This window comes from Scyliorhinus torazame, chromosome 5 (genome assembly GCF_047496885.1).
Source record: "Scyliorhinus torazame isolate Kashiwa2021f chromosome 5, sScyTor2.1, whole genome shotgun sequence".
Classification (NCBI taxonomy): domain Eukaryota; kingdom Metazoa; phylum Chordata; class Chondrichthyes; order Carcharhiniformes; family Scyliorhinidae; genus Scyliorhinus; species Scyliorhinus torazame.
In genome coordinates, this window is record NC_092711.1 from 203,234,615 (window position 1) to 203,256,423 (window position 21,809).

At 49.4% G+C, this 21,809-nt stretch overlaps 1 protein-coding gene across 6 annotated transcripts in view; it reads right to left on the reverse strand.

Annotated features, from left to right (window-relative positions):
- The window catches only part of LOC140420895 (diacylglycerol kinase eta), a 335,531-nt gene that overhangs the window by 151,240 nt on the left and 162,482 nt on the right, over positions 1-21,809 (reverse strand). For 5 of the 6 annotated variants that reach the window (XM_072505015.1, XM_072505018.1, XM_072505017.1 and 2 more), the window contains exon 2: positions 1,610-1,720. In XM_072505015.1, coding sequence (XP_072361116.1) covers positions 1,610-1,720 — 111 coding nt within the window. Of the gene's footprint in view, positions 1-1,609; positions 1,721-10,508; positions 10,560-21,809 lie in introns of those variants that run through there. The other variant, XM_072505016.1, reaches the window with a different exon arrangement.

Consider the following 21,809-nt stretch of genomic DNA (forward strand, 5'->3'; position numbering starts at 1 on the left):
ATCGTCAGGAATGATAATGGAGGAATGATATTGTTAAGAATGATATTATTAGGAATGGTATTGTCAAGATTGGTCTTTATTTCTATCCTTTTGAGTAAACCAAGTTATGCTGCTTCAGTTATTGTCAGACAATGGCATTCACCATCAACACCTCATCACAGGATCCCTGTGGACTGCTGTGCGCATGAGCACAGAATTATGTTTTAAGTAACAGGCTATTTAAAAGCAGACAGGAGCAACCACCCACAAGCACGCCTGACAGCTGCCGAAGGCAACAAGCACCAAAAGCGTAGGAATTGTTCTTTTTCTGCTGCTCCCTATCTCGAATAAAACAAGAAGCTTGACATTGAGAGCAGTTCCCTCCTTTCATCACCTTTCACAGTCACACTTTGTTATCTTGTTCCTCCTCGTGCTTGACACCATGGTGCTGCCCTCTCTCCAGCTCCCTGCAGGTCAAGGTGTAGGGGCATCTGAACCAGTTCCTGAGATTCGATCCACAACAGTGCAGCATCCAGTCACTCAAACAGCAAAATCTGTTTACTAATGTTTGTTGAGAGCTAAATATTGGGCAGGACATCGAGAGAACTCCCCTGGCCTTCTAATCACACTGAGGGACCTTTTCCATGCACGTGAGAGGTTGGTTTAATGTACGATAGTACATCTGAAATATGGCATCTCTGACTGTGCAGCACTCCCTTGGTGCTGTCCTGGACTTGCCACCACTAGAGATTCGGGAGGCAATGAGGTAGTGGTATTGTAACTGGACTACTAATCCTTAGACCCAGGGTGTTGCTCTGGGGACATAGGTTCGTGACATTTCAATTCAATTCAATCATTCTGAAATTAAAAAAAAAAAAGTCTAATGATGACCATGAAACCATTATCTGTTGTCGTAAAAACCTATCTGGTTCGCTCATGCTCTTTAGGGAGGGAAATCTGTCGTCCTTACCTGGTCTGGCCTACATGCGACTCCAGATCAACAACAATGTAGTTGACTCTTAAATGCCCTCCAAAATAGCCTTTACAAGCTACTCAGGGCAATTAGGGATGGGCAACAAATGCTGGCCCAGCCAGCGATGCCCACATCCCATGAACAAACTATAAAAAGTGGTTTTAAGCTTGATTTCAGGTTTAAGAATGGGGAACGTTTGCAGCGCTAGGTGGTAGTTCAGGGATGCAACAGCGTCAGAGATGTCATCCTGTGGGGCGACTTTATGGTGGTGCACATTCTAACCGATCAGCTAGTATAAAGATCCCATGTCACTCAGGGGAACTTTTCTAAAATCCTGACCAATATTTCTCATTCAACTGCCACTTGAACATTCCATCCTATTGCTGCCTATGGAATATTGATGCTCCTGAGCTTTTTCTGTGTCACAACGTTCACCGCACCATCCAAGGCAATTAATCAGTCTGGCAGGTAGTTTGAGCTAACTCTGGTATGGCAAAAATGTGGTACAAATACTGTTGTATTGAGGGGTGATTTGGTGCATTCCTGATCGTCAGTGAAGGAATTTTCCGAGTACGAGTAAGATTCTTTGTCAATTCATGAGAGAGAGAGTCTGAAGCAAAGTGCCTCACCATCTTGCTGTAGCCCTGCTTGCTTTACCTTTGAGTCTTTGGCCCAGTATAGAGTTCGTCCTCTGAGTTTAAAGTATCTCTTCTTCCATCTCTGGAAGGAGCTGGTCTGCTTCAGTAGTAATCCTTCATTTATGCTTTTCTGTAAAAAGAAAAAGAAAAAAAACACCCTGAGTAAATCGGAGGAAAGATGTGGTACAGTGTGGACTACAACTGTTGGAATTGCAATGGATTTTTACACTTAGTTAAAAATTGAGTTACTGGATGTTCAATATTCGATGGATTATGAGGCAGTTAACTTTATTGGTGATTATTACCTCTGTAACTGTAAACCGTAAGTTTAATTCCTGTTTGTTAATCTGTTTGTCTCTAAACAATATGGGCGTGATTTAAATAACTGGGAACAAAGATCCGTAGCGAGAGTGTTTAGCCGTGTGCTTCCCGGCGGTATGTGTCTCTCTTTCCCTGCAGTTTACTCTCGGCACTTTGGAAGCCAGAGACATCTCTCTCTCGACCCTTTCTTTGAATCTTGTTGCATGGGACTTGTGATTCAAGAATCCAAATTCACCCTCTGATTGTCTCTGAGTGTGGTTTTATACTTTGCCCAGGTGCCATTTACCATCATCTATGATCACGCAGGGGAGGCAGTGGTATTGTCACTGGACAAGTAATCCAGAGACCCAGAGTAATGCTCTGGGGATCCGGGTTCAAATCCCACCAGGGCCGTGGTGGAAATTGAATTCAATAAAATTCAATTAAAAGTCGAATGGCGACCATGAAATCAATCATTGTCGATTGTCATTAAATACCCATCTGGTTCATTAATGTCCTTTAGCGAAGGAAATCTGCCATCCTTGCCTGGTCTGGCCTATATGTGACTCCAGACCCACAGCAATGTGGTTGACTCTTAAATGCCCTCAGGGATGGGCAATAAAAGCTGGACCAGCCAGTGACACCCACATTCCATTAACGAAGTAAGGAAAAAAAACACAGCATCTCACTCCCATCAGATGCTGTCAGGTACAGTTTCAGAGTTCAGAATATGCAAAGCTTCTCGCATAAAGCGGGGAGTTTTCAAGATATTGGGCTGTCCCCCAGCTGCATGTTTCTCGGCGGGATTCTCTATTTTATTGTCATTGGGATTTCCCATTGAAGCCACCCCACGCCGCTGGAAAACTCGTGGGTGGGGATGCACCACCAGTGGGAACAGAAAATCCCCAAACGCCGGAGAATTCAAATCTGACATTACACCTCGAGCACTGCTAGATATTGGAATGGTTTCAGGATGTTGGAACAGCACTGAGGGGTGGCAGCAAAGAACAGCTGCAGATGATGCAGATGTTGGACAGGCCACGAAATCTCAAGCTATTGTGGCGTCAGATGAAGAAATTAGTGGTGAGTTGGAGTGGTTAGATATGCAACGCAAGCTGGATAAAATACTTCAGAATATTTCTTGTTTTATGTTTGGAGGGTGAGAGACATTTTGCCAAATCCAATATGCTGGAATCTTGAAATGAAAATAAGCAATGATATTTTGTCTTTTATTGTCTTTTTTTAAAGATGTGATTTAATTCTGTCCAGGATGTCTGTTCCACTTAAACATCAATTTAGCAGAGAAAGAAGCTCTCTCCAGTCTAAAAAAACTCATTTTACATCAGTAAATGTAGCATCCATCTCCATCAATCATTTCTGTATTCACACATCTTAAGCAATTCCTCTCAGCACCTTGACAACCAGAGACATATCATCCCTCTCTGTCTCTTCTTTGACAGACCATGTCCTGTTCTGCAGGAAGAGTTTGACTTCACTCTAAATGTTATACTCACCAAGGTGCCATTTACCAGCACCTATGAACACACATCAAATCCCTCATCCCAAGTGCCATCAAACACTCTAGGGGCACATCCAGCACGATACAGGATAAGGTTCCCCCTATTCTGACCCATCAAACATTTCCAGCACAGTTTCAGCAAGCATTAGATAGGGGTTAATCACCTGCACTGTCCCATTAAACACCATGAGGTAAGTACAGTATGGATTAAATGCAAAGTAAAGCTTCCTTTACAATGCACCATCAAACACTCACATGTGAAGAACAGCATCAATTTGATACAGAATAAAGCTATACTGTTCCATCAACCTGTCAAAAGGCAAGAACACTATGGGGTAGGTACAGAGTAAAACACTGGTTGGAATTCTCCCTCGTCGGCATTCACTTTTCCCGCTGGCCGCGCACCCTCACCTGCAGGTTTCGCGGCAGCGTGGGGTAGTAACAGTGGGAAATCCCACTAACAAGCAGCGGGAAGACAGAACCCCGCCACCAGTGAACGGCGCTGCTGAAAAACACGTGGGTGGGGGAGAATCCAGCACACCCTCTTCACTGTCCTGTCAAAGCCTCTTAGGGCAGGTACAGCAAAGAGTGATTTATGAGTAGTAGATTCCGAGGGCGGCACGGTGACACAGTGGTTAGTATTGCTGCCTCACAGAGAGGGGAGGGGAGGGGAGGGACAGAGAGGGGAGGGGAGGGGAGGGGAGGGACAGAGAGGGGAGGGGAGGGGAGGGACAGAGAGGGGAGGGGAGGGACAGAGAGGGGAGGGGAGGGGAGGGACAGAGAGGGGAGGGGAGGGACAGAGAGGGGAGGGGAGGGACAGGGAGGGGAGGGGAGGGACAGGGAGGGGAGGGGAGGGGAGGGACAGAAGGGGAGGGGAGGGACAGAGAGGGGAGGGGAGGGGAGGGACAGAGAGGGAAGGGGAGGGGAGGGGAGGGGAGGGGAGGGACGGGGAGGGGAGGGGAGGGACAGGGAGGGGAGGGACAGAGAGGGGAGGGGAGGGGAGGGGAGGGACAGAGAGGGGAGGGGAGGGGAGGGGAGGGACGGGGAGGGGAGGGACAGAGAGGGGAGGGGAGGGACAGGGAGGGGAGGGACAGGGAGGGGAGGGGAGGGACAGGGAGGGGAAGGACAGGGAGGGGAGGGACAGGGAGGGGAGGGGAGGGACAGGGAGGGGAGGGGAGGGACAGAAGGGGAGGGGAGGGACGGGGAGGGGAGGGACAGAGAAGGGAGGGGAGGGACAGAGAGGGGAGGGGAGGGACAGAGAGGGGAGGGGAGGGGTCGGACGGGGAGGGGAGGGGAGGGGAGGGACAGAGAGGGGAGGGGAGGGACAGAGAGGGGAGGGGAGGGACAGAGAGGGGAGGGGAGGGGAGGGACAGAGAGGGGAGGGGAGGGGAGGGACAGAGAGGGGAGGGGGAGGAGAGGGGAGGGACAGAGAGGGGAGGGGAGGGACAGAGAGGGGAGGGGAGGGACAGAGAGGGGAGGGGAGGGACGGGGAGGGGAGGGGTGGGACGGGGAGGGGAGGGGAGGGACAGAGAGGGGAGGGGAGGGACAGGGAGGGGAGGGGAGGGACAGAGAGGGGAGGGGAGGGACAGAGAGGGGGGGGAGGGGGGGGGGACAGAGAGGGAAGGGGAGGGGAGGGACAGAGAGGGGAGGGGAGGGACAAAAAAAAAAATAGTATTGCTGCCTCACAGCGCCAGGGATCCGAGTGCGATTCCGGCCTTCGGTGACTGATGTGGAGTTTGCACTTTCTCCCTGTGTCTGCGTGGGTTTCATCCGGATGCTCCGTTTTTCTCCCACAGTCCAAAGATGTGCAGATTAGGTGGATTGGCCATGCTAAATTACCCTTTAGTGTTGAAAGATGTGCAGGTTAGGTGGATTAGCCATGCTAAATTACCCCTTAGTGTTCAAAGATGTGCAGGTTAGGTGGATTGCACTGGAGGGATTCAATGAATAAAACTTCTGGCCATTAAACCCGTTAAACACCTTTGGGGCACATACAAGCTTGATTCCATAAGCAGAAGAATTGTCCTTACATGATGGATATGCCTATTTTTTTACACAAATTCCTCACATCAGACTCTCTGTGTGGCACTACCAATTACATACATTTGGATTGATGTTATAGTTAAACTCCTGCGTCCATCAGTCACTGCGTTGGAAATTCCTCCAACATCATATTCTCTTGGGTTACTTCAGCTGACTCAAAACTGTTTTGGATTGAAGCCAAGATCCCCACTGCATCACCAAACTCCTTTCATGCCCCTCTCTTTTGAATCTAAACAAAATTTGAGCCCGACTCTACTTAAAGAAGCCACGCTATAATTTTGGCCAAAACCTTTCAAAAGAGTCCTGTTGGAATGTAAACCATTGCTATTTTATGAAAACAGAATCTATTTTTTCAGCAGTCAAATTACAATTAAAAAAGAAACAAAAATAGGCCAAAGTGCTGCTACACCAAAAGGATGATGGGATAGCTTCACAGTTCAGCAATGAGGCAGATTGTTCAATGAGGTAGGTTAGCTTGCCCTTATCCTGAAGGTGCACTATCAGAGATCGGTATAATACTGGGGTGGGATTCTCTCAACGAGCGACTAAGTGCCGATGCCGGATTAAAAACGTGAGTGTTTTACTCCGGCGTCGGCGCCTGTTCCGGGACCCCATTCTGCGGCCCACAGGGGGCATCTACACCGCTCCAGCTGTCGGTCCCGGCCTGAACCCGGCGCCGCGGGGTCCGCGCATGCGCAGTTGGGCCAGCGCCAACTAGCGCATGCACACTGGCCTTCTTCCGCGCAGCAGCCCTGCGCCAGGAGCCGGCGCGGAGGAAAAGAGGCCGAGGGGCAGAGAGGCCGGCCCGCCGATCGATGGGCCCCGATCGTGGGCCAGGCCACTACGGAGGCCCCCACAGACCCTTCAACACCGAAGTCCCGCCGGCTCAGAGGATGTGAGAACGGCGGCGACGGGACTCGGTTTTTTGTTGATGGCCGCTTGGCCCATCCGGGGGCGTAGAGAATTGCTTCCCGGTGTCGGGGCGGTGTGGCACGATTCGCGCGGCACCGTGCCGATACTCCGACCCGGTGGGGGGTCAGAGAATTCCACCCCTAAACTTTGAGAAAACCCACTTGCATCCCCCGCAAAGTGTGAGAATGATACCCACGAGAGGTTAGAAACAACCTTCTTCTGTCTCTGTTGACAACAACAACAAATTGCCTTTATACAGCACCTGTGATGTTGGAAAAGTCCTAAGGCACTTCACAGGAGCCTAACACAATAAACATTGGCATCATGAAAAGGTATTAGATAGGTTTGACCCACAACATTTTCATTAGTTTTCATTAGAGTCTGAAAGGAGGAGAGAGAGAGAGAGAGAGAGAAGAGGGGTTTCCAAAGGGAATTCCATAGCTTATGGTATCGATGGACCTGTCAATGGTGGGGTGTCATGTGAGAATACCCTTTAAGAAATGGGTGTTTAAGAAATGTACCTTTAAGAAATGGAGCTGCTCATGTTACTGGAGTGATGTCAGAGTGTGGGTGGAGCTGAGCTCTACTTCCGCTTTTTAGTTTCATAGAATTTTTTTTTTTTTTTTTTTTTTTAGAATTTACAGTGCAGAAGGAGGCCATTCGGCCCATCGAGTCTGCACCGGCTCTTGGAAAGAGCACCCTACCCAAGGTCAACACCTTCACCCTATCCCCATAACCCAGTAACCCCACCCAACACTAAGGGCAATTTTGGACACAGAGGGCAATTTATCATGGCCAATCCACCTAACCTGCACATCTTTGGACTGTGGGAGGAAACCGGAGCACCCGGAGGAAACCCACGCACACACGGGGAGGATGTGCAGACTCCGCACAGACAGTGACCCAAGCCGGAATCGAACCTGGGACCCTGGAGCTGTGAAGCAATTGTGCTATCCACAATGCTACCGTGCTGCCCTTTCAGTTTGAGAAAAGTTTGGGTGTGTCTGTGAGCTGCACTGCTGTTGACCTCTGCCAACCAAAGACTATCTATGGATCATTTGGCAAACTCAGAATTGTAAAAAGGTCTCCGTATTAAATGTAAACCTAATGTGCTCCTGTTTGAAGATTTGTTAAGTCTTTTGGATGTTAAAAGGACAGCATACAGATTACTTAGTGTTGTATTCTTTGGAGGATGTATTTGATTTACTGGTTGCTAAGATATTCACTGTTTGTTTTAAAAAGGTTAACTTAAGTTCATAGAATAAACATTGTTTTGTTTTAAAAACCAATGGTCCATTTTCTGCTGTACCATACCTGTAGGGTAAGCCGCGTGCTCCCCATACCACAATCTATTAAAAGTTGTGGGTCAGGTAAACTCCATGATACACTTTGGGATTCTCGAAAAACCCTGGCCCATAACAGGGGCAAAGGGAATAGGGGATGCACCAATGGGCAGTTCAGAGGAAATACAAGTGGCATTAACCTTGGCCCAAAGTGTTTCCAAGCATGTATTCTCAATCTCTTTCTTTCTGAGGCTCCCTGTCTCATGTTGTAAGAATTCTTCCCCCATAACACAAGTATCATTATTGGACAAAAGAATTTTGTTTTACAATTAAACACATATTTTATTATAAACTCAAGATGCAGAAATTTGAACCACTGAGAACCTTCCCAGTGTTCTGTAGTGTGAATTGACACCATACTCTGAGTAATGCCCAGTGGACCACTTGAACACAAGTAATCCTTGCACCAAGTGATGGCTTTTAAAGCAGACCAAGGCAGGCCAGCCGCACGGTTCAATTCCCGTACCAGCCTCCCCAAACAGGCGCCGGCCGGAATGTGGCGACTAGGGGCTTTTCACAGTAACTTCATTTGAAGCCTACTTGTGACAATAAGCGATTTTCATTTTCATTTCATTTTTTCAACCCTCTGCAGCCAGGTTAATAGAGTCTGTCTGTGAGGGCTACATGTTGCTCAACTTTTTGGTTGTATTTGGCAGAATGAACAGTGATTGTAATTCCTGATGTTTTTTGAGGATGTTTTAAAGTGGAGGCAGAAAGCACCAGGGGTGACATCAGGTAACACAATACAAATGGATGGAACTGGACTCAAGAGATTAACTTGTTTCTGCTTGTTCAGCAAGCCCAATAATGGAGGTCGCGAACTATAGAGGAATTGTCTGCGAATGTGTGGCTCTGTTAAAGTGAATAAATTGGAGTGTGAAACTTCTCACCGTGCAATTGCTGCAGTTACTGTGGGACCCATGCGGTGGCAGTACCAATCTGGGTTCCATCACTGACATTAGGCGGCCACTGTTAATTTGTGTAAATCTTATTTTGGCAGACCCCATGAAGTGTTTCCATGGACCTCAACCCCCATGAGGACCCATGTCTATGTGCACACTGAATGAACACACTGAATTAATCTATTGTCATTGAAACAAAGTGAGCTGAGATCTTTACTGGGTTCAATATGTGCCATTTTCTCACAGGCTGCTGTGCCTACACTAGCACTGGGATTCAGCTGTCAGGATATCTTCGTAGCTCTGTTTACATTGGTTTGGTTTAAATACACAGCAGTCTCAATGTTTACCTGACCATAATAAACTGCTCTATAAATACAGATGCAAAATGTCTGGGGTAAAAATAGCAGCTCTGTCTAAAAATAGATGAGAGAGCCAGGGTGAGTGCTTTCTTCAGAGCCAGCTCACAACACACATTCCCAGAACCGTGACATGCACGTCAGCCTCCAGCTATCTCCTGTCCTCCTGCTTACACTCCATCTGATCTATACAGCCCAACCCCACATTCCTCCTTGTAATGGTGAGTATTTGTTCTATTTATAAAGACTGCAATTATATAGCTGCCTTATCATTTGCACTTTGTATTCGACCGGCGTAGTCATAGTAGGCAGGAATAAACACACTAATTTCTTAAACACCCACAGCACTTCAGTACCGTGCGTGGAAAGGAAGACATGCATTTTATTCTGACTTTTCACAACCTCGAGATGGCCGCAAAACACTTTGCAGCCATTGAAGAATTTTTGAAGTGTCGTTACCATTGTGGTGAAGGAAATGGGACAGCCAGTTTGTGCACAGCGAGATCCCACAAACAGCCGATGTGGTCATGACCAGTTCAGCTGTTTTACTGAAGTCAATTGAAGGATAAATATTGGCCAGTACACTGGGTAAACTCTCCCTACTCTGCTCCCAATGGTTATACATCCACTTGAGAGGGGACAGGATTTGCCCGGAAATTGGCAAATGCCAATGGCAGGTGGGAAAAGCAGCGTTGAAGCCGCCGATGGCAACGGCGGGGGAGGGGCAATCGCGTCATGGGTTTACGCCAATGTGAAACGCGACTTTGCACGTCTCGCGATATATTCACCTGACACAAACGGGAGCGGAAAATCCCGGCCCTCAGGCCTCCAAGAAATGTCATCCCCTACGGTGCAGCACTCTTTCGGTGCTACTTTGGAGTGTCAGCGTAGCACCCGTGTTCAAGCCTCTGCGGCCGGACCTGAACCCCACAACTTTGTGACTCAGGCTGAACTGACACACTAGGGGAGTCAGAACCCTTACTCAGGTGGTAATAAGGAGTGAGGGGCCTAGCTAAACAACAGAATGAGTAAGTGGGATAGGAGGAAGCATTGTAATTCCCTGTTTGATGGAGCTGACCTTGGACATGGCTGCAGAATACTGGCAAGGTCAAGCTCTGATTAACGCCTCTCAGGGCGGCCCGTGGCACAGTGATTAGCACTGCTTCCTATGGCACTGAGGGCCTGGGATCGAATCCAGGCCCTGGGCCACTGTCCGTGTGGAGTTTGCACATTCTACCTGTGTCTACTTGGTTTTCACCCCCACAACCCAAAGATGTGCAGTTTAGGTGGATTGGCCATGCTAAATTGCCCCTTAATTGGAAAGGGTACGCTAAATTTATTTTTAAAAATACGGTGACCTCTTAAACGGCCCAGTCCCTACCCCGTGGACAAGGCTGGAAGAGATCCGCCCAGCCAATACTTAGACAATGAAGAGCAATGATTGTTTAAATTAGGAGCTATTGCCACAGCGACACTGTTCTGGACACCGTACACCAGCTATTTAAATAATTTCTTTAAAATGTTGGGAACAGAAACTACTTACAGTACAGAAGGCCAGAGGATAAACACACTGAGTCATGCAGAGGGGAAAACTCAGCTTCGAGCCCCCTGCACACATCCTCCGGTTTTAGTCCCGCAGAACAGATGCTGTTGCGGTGTCCCTGCCGGGGGAGGGGTGAGCCACACAGGGTGACAAAACACCAAGGGGGCTTTGTGTAGCCTACTTCCCAAGCCCCTCCCCCACCTCCACAATGCACCTCCAACTCCCCCTACACCCCTCCCACCAAACCTGCCTTGACCCTACCCCACACTCGCACCCAGCAACACAGGAGTCAGAGGCAGGTGCAGTGAACTCAGCAGACAAGCTGACACAAGAAATTTACACTCAAACCTTCAAACGTTTGCAGAGCTGAATCAATAAGGAATGGAAATATTTGTGGTCAATCCATTCACTTCTCACAGCAGAGTGTCGAGTACCCCTAACCACATTGTGCTCACCACACCCTGTGCCTAAATTAGTAGGTAGTTCATGATAGTTTCCAAATCAGTCAGCCATGGTACGGTACTGGCTCATCCGAGTTGGAGCGAACACATAATCCACACTGACACTCTCCATGCACGACTGAGTGAGTGCTGCCTGGATAGAGGTGCCTTCTTTCAGGGGTGAGGTTAAAGTGAGGCACCATCTGCCCTCTCAAGTGAAATATTTCATGGCAACAATCGGAGGACGCTCCCTGGTCTCTCCCGTCCAGTATTCATCTTTCAGCCAACCTCAGGAAAAGCAGATTATCGGGGCAATGCTGTTTGTGGGATTGTGCTGTGCACAAACTGGCTGCCGACTACACTGCAAAAGTGCCTGATCGGATGAAAAATCCTCTTGGATGTCTTGAATAGTGAAATACAAGTCCTTTCTTTCAGGTTTTGAGGGATTTTGCACAAGACATCAACACGATTTTTAAAAAGTACAGTCAAAGTGTATTAGTTGACATTAAGGTTTGGTTTTAAAGGATGGGAATGTTCAGGCAGTTGAGTCACACAGTTCTCTGGCCCATGTACAAAGAGTAGGAGATAATGCGAGGCATCTCAATTTAAACACAGTGAGGCTGGAGAGACAAAAGAATGCACAGCACGGAAGATATGAAGCTGAAGAGTGAAGCTCAGCACGACACTGATCAAAGGAAACGGAATTTATCTCATTAATTCATTCTAAAAATATAAAGGAAAGCATGCATGAATAAAGAAAGACCAAGAGAGAACAGCCAATGTTGGAACATAATGTAGAGCAACCAATCCCAGATGTACAATGTTGGTGAGTGACAGGGCAGCCAATCCTGGACCTGCAATGTTGGTGAGTGAGAGAGCAGCCAACCCTGGAACAGGAATGTTTGTGGGCGAGAGGGCAGCGAATCCCCGACTTGCAATGTTGGTGGGTAGAGTAGCCAATCCCGGACCTGCAATGTTGGTGAGTAAGAGAGCAGCAGCCAGTCACGTCTTTTTTAAAAAAACTTATAGTACCCAATTATTATTATTTTTCCAATTAAGGAGCAATTCAGCATGGCCAATCCACCTAACCTGCACATCTTTGGATTGTGGGGGTGAAACCCACGCAGACATGGGGAGAATGTGCAAATTCCACATGGACAGTGACCTAGGGCCGGGATTCGAACCCGGGTCCTCAGCGTCGCAATCCCAGTGCTTATCAGTGTTCCAAATGCCGCCCGAGCCAGTCACATGTCTGCGATCTTGGTGGGTGAGAGGTCAGCCAATATTGGACCTGTAAGGTTTGTGAGAAAGAGAGCTGCCAATCACATGTTTGTGATCTTGGTGGGTGAGAGGTCAGCCAAATCTGGACCTGCAATACTGGCGGTGATAGTACAGCCAATCCCGGAGCTGCATTGTTAGTGGGTAAGAGAGGGCAGCCAATCCCATACCTACAATGCATAGGTGAAAGAGGGACTGCAATATGCAAACTAAGAAACAATATTGTTTGCATTTCAAATAAGGTTGAACAAAGTAAACAAACGCGTATGGAAACCAATAATGACAGAGATTAGGGCAACACAGAGGAAATGAAAGGCTGCATTTAGATATTTATAGCACCTGCTCATTACTAGCCTCAGTTCAAACAAAGAATTAACATTTGGAGATGTGACCCAGTTAAAGTGATTCACAGTTGAGTTCCTGGAAACCTTAGATGGGGCACAACAGCCACTACACTGTCACCATCAAACGCTCCCAGGACAGGTACGGCATGGGGTTAGGCACAGAGTAATGCTCCCTCTACACTGTCCCCATCAAACACTCCCAGGCCAGGGACAGCATAGAGTTAGGCACAGAGTAAAGCTCCCTCTACACAGTCCCCATCAAATACTCCCAGGACAGGTACAGCACGGGATTAGGCACAGAGTAAAGCTTCCTCTACACTGTCCCCATCAAACCCTCCCAGGACAGGTACGGCATGAGGTTAGATACAGAGTACAGCTTCCTCTACACTGTCCCCATCAAACATTCCCAGGACAGGTACAGCATGAGGTTAGGTACAGAGTAAAGCTCCCTCGACACTGTCTCCAGCAAGCACTCCCAGGACAGGTACAGCACGGGGTTAGATACAGAGTTAAGCTCCCTCTACACCTCGGTTTTTCAAAGTCAGAGTCGCGACCAGCGGGTGGGTTGCGGGCAGGTATCAGGAGGGTCACAGAGTGATCGGTCCCGTCTTTCCCACGATGGTCCAAATAGTGGAGGAAGTGCGCAGCAGATGCTATCGGGTTTTACATTGAGAATTGCGGCTGCAGCCACCTTTAAAATGGAGATACATTAGGCTGTGTGGAGTCTTCTGGCCAAAAGCTGTAGCAGAGAGCAGGTCAAGCACCCTGCACATAGAATTGACAAGAAACACAATCAAGGGTCACGCTTTTGGTGCCAAAGCAGGGAGCAGAGTTGCTTCGATTTTGCAGCTGCTGGTAAGCACGGCAAGTGAATGTGAAAATCAATAGGTTTCTTAAAGATAAGGGGCGGGATGCTCTGATCCTGAGGCTAAGTGTTGACGCCGTCTAAACGCTGTCGCGCTTTTTGATGGCGTCAACAGGCCCCCAGAAGCAGCGATCCTGAGCCATACAGGAGGCCAGCATGGCACTGGAGCATCCCAAGACTCTCCAGCTGCCAATACCAGCGTCAATTGGGCGCAAATGCGCGCATGCGCACTGCGACCGGCGCGAATGTGCGCATGCGCAGTAGCTCCCTTCTCCACGCCGGCCTAACGCAACATGGCGTAGGGCTACAGGGGCCGGCGCAGAGCAAAAGAGGCTCCCACCACGAGAGGCCAGCCCGCTGATCGGTAGGCCCCAATCGCGGCCCCTCCCGAGGTCAGACTCCCCGCCCCCCCACCAGGCCGCCCCCCATAGGATGGGTGCCGAGGTCCCGCCGGGTAAGACCAGATGTGAATGGCGCCAGCGGGACTCGGGCTTTTTTAGGCGACTACTCGGTTTATCCTGGACGGAGAATTGCCGACGGGGTCGCGTAGAGCGTCCCCCGACCGGCGCTGTGCCGACCACGCTGGCACCAATGGCGCCGATTCTCCATTCACCGGCATTGCATGATTCGTGCCCGGCCCGATGATTCTCTGACCTGGCATGGGCTGAGAGAATCCCGCCCACGAAAAGGCCAGAGACTCAATTAGGCAGTTTAGCTATTGGACAGGATCGCACAACAGAATCTGCTGGAGAGAACTGTCAGGAGAGTCCGCGGACAGAGCAGTGGTAGTGTTAGAGCTCCAGGGACTCTGGTTAACTGCCCTGAAGAAAGAAACATATCTTGGAACGAAGAAATAAGAAGATGATTTCTTGAGGTATGGTTTTGTCAATTGTGCCAATGTAAATAAGGAGGCAAAGCCCATGTGTGTTGTATACAGGAAAGTACTGGAATCTGAGAGAAGATTCAGAATTTGAAAAGGAAGTGCCGTGTGGAAAATTCCTTTTCAGGTTGAGAACACAGAGACAGTTATGAACTTAGAGCTGACTCCAAATTAAAAGATTACGCTGCTGCAGCTCACCTGTACTACCACATTAAAAACACACCAAAAGCCACCGTGGCTTTCAGCATTCTGCTGCTGCATCTCGCAGGAGTTTCCAGTGTTGAGTAAAACACACATTTTGTTGTTCATTGTCCTTCACGACAACCTCCATCTGTGAGTTGGATTTTCTGTTTTCATAAAGATGAAGACAGCACAAAGAACCTGGCTGAAGGGGCTGTTTAGCACAGGGCTAAATCGCTGGCTTTGAAAGCAGACCAAGGCAGGCCAGCAGCACGGTTCAATTCCCGTCACAGCCTCCCCGAACAGACGCCGGAATGTGGCGACTAGGGGCTTTTCACAGTAGCTTCATTTGAAGCCTACTTGTGACAATAAGCGATTTTCATTTCATTCATTTCAAGTCTGCACCTGGTAAGTGCTTTGCCTTCTCCTCCTTTGAACTGGATTCAAGTGAGATTGTGAAGACAAAGCAGGCTCCCCTTTCACATTAAAAGGTAAGTGAACATGACGTGTGTCGCAAAGGTCGGTCAGCGTGGGTCGCGCAGACCAGCCGGCGTGGGTCCTGAAGATTGGCCGGTTGCCAAAAGTGGGTCCCGGGAAAAACATTTGAAAAACACCATTCTACACTGTCCCCATCAAACACTCCCAGGGCAGGTACAGCACAGAGTTAGATACAGAGTAAAGCTCCCTCTACACTGTCCCCATCAAACACTCCCAGGGCAGGTACAGCACAGGATTAGATACAGAATAAAGCTCCCTCTACACTGTCCCCATCAAACACCCTCAGGACAGGTACAGCACGTGGTTAAATACAGAGTAACACTCCCTCTACATTGTCCCCATCAAACACTCCCAGGCAGGTACAGCACAAGGTTAGATACAGAGTAAATCTCCCTCTACATTGTCCCAGCAGAACACTCCCAGGACACGTACAGCATGGGGGTAGATATAGAGGCAAGCTCCCTCTACATTGTCCCAATAAAGGTCCCCCTGCACAGTCCCTTCAAACACACAAAGACTTAATGATAAGGGGCCTGTTGGTGATCAGAAGATAAGTTTTGCTGTTGACTGAATATTTGCTGATGAAATTGTGCAGAGTGCCGGAGCTGAATGAAGTCCAGATGTAGGTTGTTAGGTCAATTAACAACTCCCGCTGTTTCACAATCACAGATGTGCTGAAAATGGTTTTCAACAGCGACCAATCTGGGAATTAGGTCACAGAAAATGTCATTGTTTTGTTTTCAAAGCAAAACTCATATGTCCATCTCCAATCCTGGATTCACCGCTCAGAAACATTACTCCTCCTTCCTCAGGCACCAAATTCTCAGAATACATTGATGACCATGGACTTCTACTGGCTCACCCCAATGCTTGGCAAATACGGCAGAGGTTTGTCATTGCCAATTCTGGGGCATTTAGTACTCGATCTTAGGACTTGTAATACTGAAACTCCGAGTCCCTTAATCCAACTCAGGACTCTTAATACTGAAACTCCGAGTCCCTTAATCCAACTCAGGACTATTAATCCTGAAACTCTGAGTCCATTAATACTCCAACTCAGGACTCTTAATATTGCAACTGTGAGTCCCTTAATATTCCAACTCACACGGCCCCAAATGTGGAACTACTGGCGGAGAGGAAAAAATTGCAAATGGAATTTGACCTGCTCTCCACTGGAAAAGCAACATACCAATTCCACTGGCAGGGAGGGTGCAAAGGGCATTTAAAAGTTTATTGGATAAGCATATGGATGATAATGGCATAGTGTAGGTTAGATGGCTTTTGTTTCGGTGCAACATCGTGGGCCGAAGGACCTGTACTGCGCTGTATTGTTCTATGTTCTAATCAAAATGAACGTACTGCCCAAATTCCTCTTCCTACTCCAATCCTGATCTTCATCCCCAAAGCCTTCCTCACTAAACTAGACAAATTGATCGTTTGTGTGTGTGTGTGAGGGGGGGAGGGGGAAGGTGTGGGGGGGGGGGGGGGGGGGGGGGGTAGGATCCACAAGATTCTACTGCAAAGAAGGACAAACATAGAATCATAGAATCCCGACAATGCAGAATGAGGCCATTCACCCATCGAGCCTGCACCGACTCTCTGAAAGAGCACCTTATTTGGCCCATTCCCCTGCCCTATCCCTGTAGCCCCACCTCACCTTTGGACACTAAGGGGCAATTCTGCATGGCCAATCCACCGAACCTGCACATTTTTGGACTGTGAGAGGAAACCGGAGCACCGGGAGGAAACCCACACAGACACGAAGCGAATGTGCAAGCTCCACACAGACGCCACACAGTCACCCAAGGTCGGAATAGAACCCAAGTCCCTGGAGCTGTGAGCCAACAGTGCTAACTACTTCGCCACCGTGCAGCCAGAACATGGGAAATCTAGCCCTTCCAAATCTACATATTTAGCATTGGGCAGCCACCGCAGAGAGAGTACGGGGGCTGGGTCGCAGAGTCAGGAGCAGAATGGGTAAATACGGAGAGTTCCTGCATGGGAACATCACTCCGGGTGTCAGCCCGTCCCACTCCCATTCTCCCCCCCAGCCAAATACTCAAGGAGCCCAATGATGGTGGCCACTCTGAGAACATGGAACCAGCTCAGGCACCACTTTGGACTAAGAGCAATGTCTGCTATGGCTCCCATCTACAAGAACCATGAATACCTCTCAACAACACTAAGCGCCACCTTTAAATGGTGGAGCCGGGACAATGGGACACCGACCTTAGGAGGCCTATACATAGATGGTTAGTGATCCTGGGGCACTGACGGACAAACTTCAGCTCCCAAAATGGTTTGAGTTGCGATATACGCAGCTAAGCAACTTCCTCCGTAAGGAGTCAACAACGTTCCCCCGACAACAGGCCACTCCCTACTGGACACAGGCGAAATAGGGGACGGCAGCTGCGCGGGCATTTTCAGACGACTACTGGAAGATGTACAGTCACCACTGGAGAGACACAGGAGAAATGGGTTGAAGAGTTAGGCATAGAGATAGGGGAGGACACTGGAGCGAAGCACTGCACAGGGCGACCTCCACCTCCTCATGCGCAGGGCTGAGCCTAACGCAGCTGTAAGTAGTCCCCAGGGCACACTTGATGAGAACATGCATCAGTGGGGTTTTTCCGGAGGTGGAGGGTAAATGTGAATGGTGCCAAGGAGGCCTGGCCAACCACACCCACATGTTCTGGTCCTGTCCCAGACTAAGCAGACTAAGCAGGTACTGGACCGCCTTCTTTGATGCCGTTTGAGGGGGGAGCAGTGCCCACGAATGGCGATCTTTGGGGTCTCTGAACAGCCTGCATGGTTGAAGATCAGCAGAGGCACCCCAGGTCGCAGACTGGCTTGGCTGACTCAGCAGAATTCCTTGAATTGGAAAAATATAAAATTCACCACATGAGGATACGAGGAAGGTTTCCCCAAAACATGGAAGAAATCACCAGTCTGTTCCAAGACCTATTCGTAACCAGCAGGGAATTGGGCAAGGGGGAGGTGGTGGTGAGGGAGAGGTGACTAGAACTAGTGGTGCCAATGGAACGTACAAAAGGGGGTGGTAGTAAGAGGCAGGATGAGGGGGCGGGAAAGTGTGGGGGGGGGAGGGGTGTAGGAGAAAGGGTTGGGGCGGGAGCAAACCAGGACACAACGCAAATATGGCAGGGGAACCAGGGGAACAAATGGCAGCGAAGTGCACAGGTACGGCCTTCCCAGAAGTACGCCCAGGTGACACCAAAGGTGTACCTGGTACGTTCTAATACCAAGAAACGATGCACACAGCACAGGAATGGCACAGACGGAGTGGCCGAGGTTGGGAGACTCCAAAACCAGAGCCACAGCAATTATATCTTTACACCTGTTGTTTTGATCCCCTCCTGGACTTGTACATAGGTATCATACTCTCTTCCTGTACGTATACAAACATACATACACACTATTGAAAGACTTTTACCTTACTGCTTAAAGTTCTCTGCAATATAACTATAAGATGCAAAGCAATAAAAATGATTTTTTTTAAATTGCAAATCAGGACTCTTAATTCTACAACTCAGTGTCCCTTAATACTGCATCTCAGGACTCTTAATATTGCAACTCTGAGTCCATTAATACTCCAACTCAGGACTCCCAATCCTGCAACTGAGTCCCTTAATATTGCAACTCGGGACCTTAATCCTGCAATTCTGCGTCACTTATGTCGTGTTGGGTGTTCCGATACACAAATGAATCAACACGGTTGTAGATGGTACAACTCTGTTTTATTATTCTGTACAATAATAACTATTAACTTCTGGCTGTGGTTCGTACTTCACCAGTTAACCTGTGGACCCAGCCCGAGCACTATCTTGGTGAGGCACTCAGCACATGGTGTGTGTCTGAGTGGCACACTGTGAGCTCTGTGCTCTGAGCTATCTCCTGGTAGAATGAACGGGAACTGTGGTGTTCCCTGTTTTATAGTGCGTGTGCTCTCACTGGTGATTGGCTGCGATGTTGTGTGTGTGTGTTGGTTGGTCCATCTACCTGTCCATCAGTGTGTGTGTGATTGCAACATGATATGTTAATATGGATATCATGACATCCCCCTTTTCACAAGGATATGTGCCGACATGCTAATAAATATTGGTGTGTACTGAGTGCATCTGAGTATGTGTGTGCAATATTTACAACATGTACATGAGGCTAAACTATATACAGAGGAAGGTGTCAGGTGCAACAGAACAATGAGGTTGTACCACTAACAAAACAAATGCAATCAGCAAACGACGAGAGAGAACTTCTGGAATGACAAGAAAGAAACACGTTAACAGTACTGCAAAACAATTCAGTGAGTCCAATGTGCTAACAGGCTCATAAGTCCAGTCTATTAGGTGGGCGACGAATTTGGGTTGACCGCCTCAAGGCTGGGTCAGGATCCACCGGCTGAGGAATGGCCCTGGCCATGGGCGAGAGAGGAATAGGAAGAGTGGCAGGAAGCTCAACGAAGTCGACATCAGGGACAACAGGAGGGCGTGGCACCGATGCATGATCTCGTAGCGAGCGCAGAAGCATCCGAAGGGCCCGCCGATTACGGCAGCGAATGGAGCCATCAGGCATGCGAACCAGGAACGAGCAGGGAGCCACGCGGCAGAGAACCGCGGCAGTTGTCGACCAGCCACCCTCTGTTAGGTGTATGCGGACGTTGTCTCCAGGCGCCAGGGCAGGAAGATCAGTTGCCCGAGCGTCATGTGCCACCTTCTGCTCAGCACGCTGTTGTTGCATCCTTTGCAGTACTGGAGCATAGTCGGGTTCAGGAACATGAATGGACGGCACAGTGGTCCTGAGGGTGCGGCCCATCAACAGCTGGGCTGGTGAGAGGCCCGTGGGCAGTGATGCCTAGCGATAGGCAAGCAGGGCTAAACAGAAGTCAGATCCGGCATCAGCAGCCTTGCAGAGGAGCCGCTTCACGATATGGATGACCTTTTCCGCCTTGCCATTGGACTGGGGATGCAAAGGGCTGGACATCACGTGTGTGAAGTCGTATGAAGCGGCAAAAGAAGACAATTCTTGGCTCGCAAAACAGGGCCCGTTGTCAGACATGACGGTGAGCGGAATTTCATAGCGAGCGAAGGTTTCTTTGCATGCTTGGATGACAGCTGATGATGTCATGTCGTGCAGGCGTATGACCATCGGATCATTTGAAAAATAGTTAATTAGAATGATTTAGTCCCTCCCGAGCGCATGAAAGAGGTCCACACCCACCTTTGCCCAGGGTGACGTGACCAACCCATGGGGCTGATTTGTCTCAGGGGGATGCACCGGCTGAAACCTTTGGCAGGTGGGGCAGTTGAGCACCATGTTAGAGATGTCGTCGCTGATGCCCGGCCAGTACACCGCTTCTCGGGCCTTCTGCCTGCACTTTTCAACTCCGAGATGGCCTTCGTGCAGTTGTTCTAGGACAACTTGACCTTGAGCTCCTCCCATTCCTTCTGGTGTGCGGGCAGCCACTGGAATTCCGTTGTCTTCTTGACCAGGTGGCGAAGAGCCGATGTGTGCGAGGCAAGGTTGGGAATAAACTTCCCCAGGAAGTTGACCATCCCGAGAAAGCGTAACACTGCCTTCTTGTCTGCTGGCTGCGGCATGGCTGCGATGGCTGCCAATTTGTCGGCATCCGGCCGCACCCCTGACCGGGATCTGTGGTCCCCCAGAAACTTTAGCTCAGTCTGGCCAAAAGAGCATTTGGCTCGGTTAAGGCGCAGGCCCTGATCTCATATCCGTGCAAAGGCACGCTGGAGACGACTGATGTGCTCCTGTGGTGCGGTGGACCAGATGATAACGTCGTCTACGTAGACGCGCACCCCTTCGATGCCCTCCATCATCTGTTCCATGATGCAATGGAACACCTCGGATGCCGAGATGATGCCAAACGGCATCCTATTGTAGCAGTATCTGCCAAATGGAGTGTTGAAAGTGCACAGCTTCCTGCTGGACTGAGCCAGTTGAATCTGCCAAAAACCCTTTGAGGCATCAAGCTTGGTGAATATTTTTGCCTGAGCCATTTAGCTCGTGATCTCTTCCCGTTTGGGTATGGGGTAGTGTTCCCTCATGATGTTGTCGTTCAGGTCTTTTAGGTCGATGTAGATCCGGAGCTCGCCGTAGGGCTTTTTTACGCACACCATGGAGCTGACCCATGGCGTTGGCTCCGTGACCCGGTAAAGCACTCCCTGGTCCTGCAGGTCCTGCAGCTGCTGCTTGAGGCGGTCCTTGAGTGCTGCTGGGACTCCACGAGGTGCGTGAATGACTGGGGTGGCATCCGATTTGAGCCGTATTCTGTACGTGTAGGGCAGTGTGCCCATGCCCTCGAAAACCTCCTGGTTGTGGGCGAGGAGTGAGTGGAGCTGCCCCCTAAAGTCTGCATCTGGGAAATCGGACGTGCCTTCTGGAGACAGAGTGTGTACCATCTGAACGAAGTGGAGGATCTTGCACGCCTGTGCACCTAACAGAGAGTCCTTCGAGGATCCAACTATCTCAAAAGACAATGTGGCTGTCTGTGAATTGTGTGTTGCCTCGAGCTGGCAGGACCCCGTGGCCGGGATGACGTTTCCATTATAGGCAACCAGCTGACAGTGGGATGGCAGAATCGGTGGTTTGACCTTCAAGGTGTGGAAGGCTGACCATGCAAGGAGATTGGCGGAGGCACCAGTGTCCAAGCGGAATGTGATTGGTGATTGGTTTACTGTTAGGGTGGCACATCATTCATCGCCCGGATCAATGCTGTGCACTGGCATCTGCTGGTGGTTCCGACTTGGGGACATCCGGTTCTTGGTTATTACCGCAACGCGG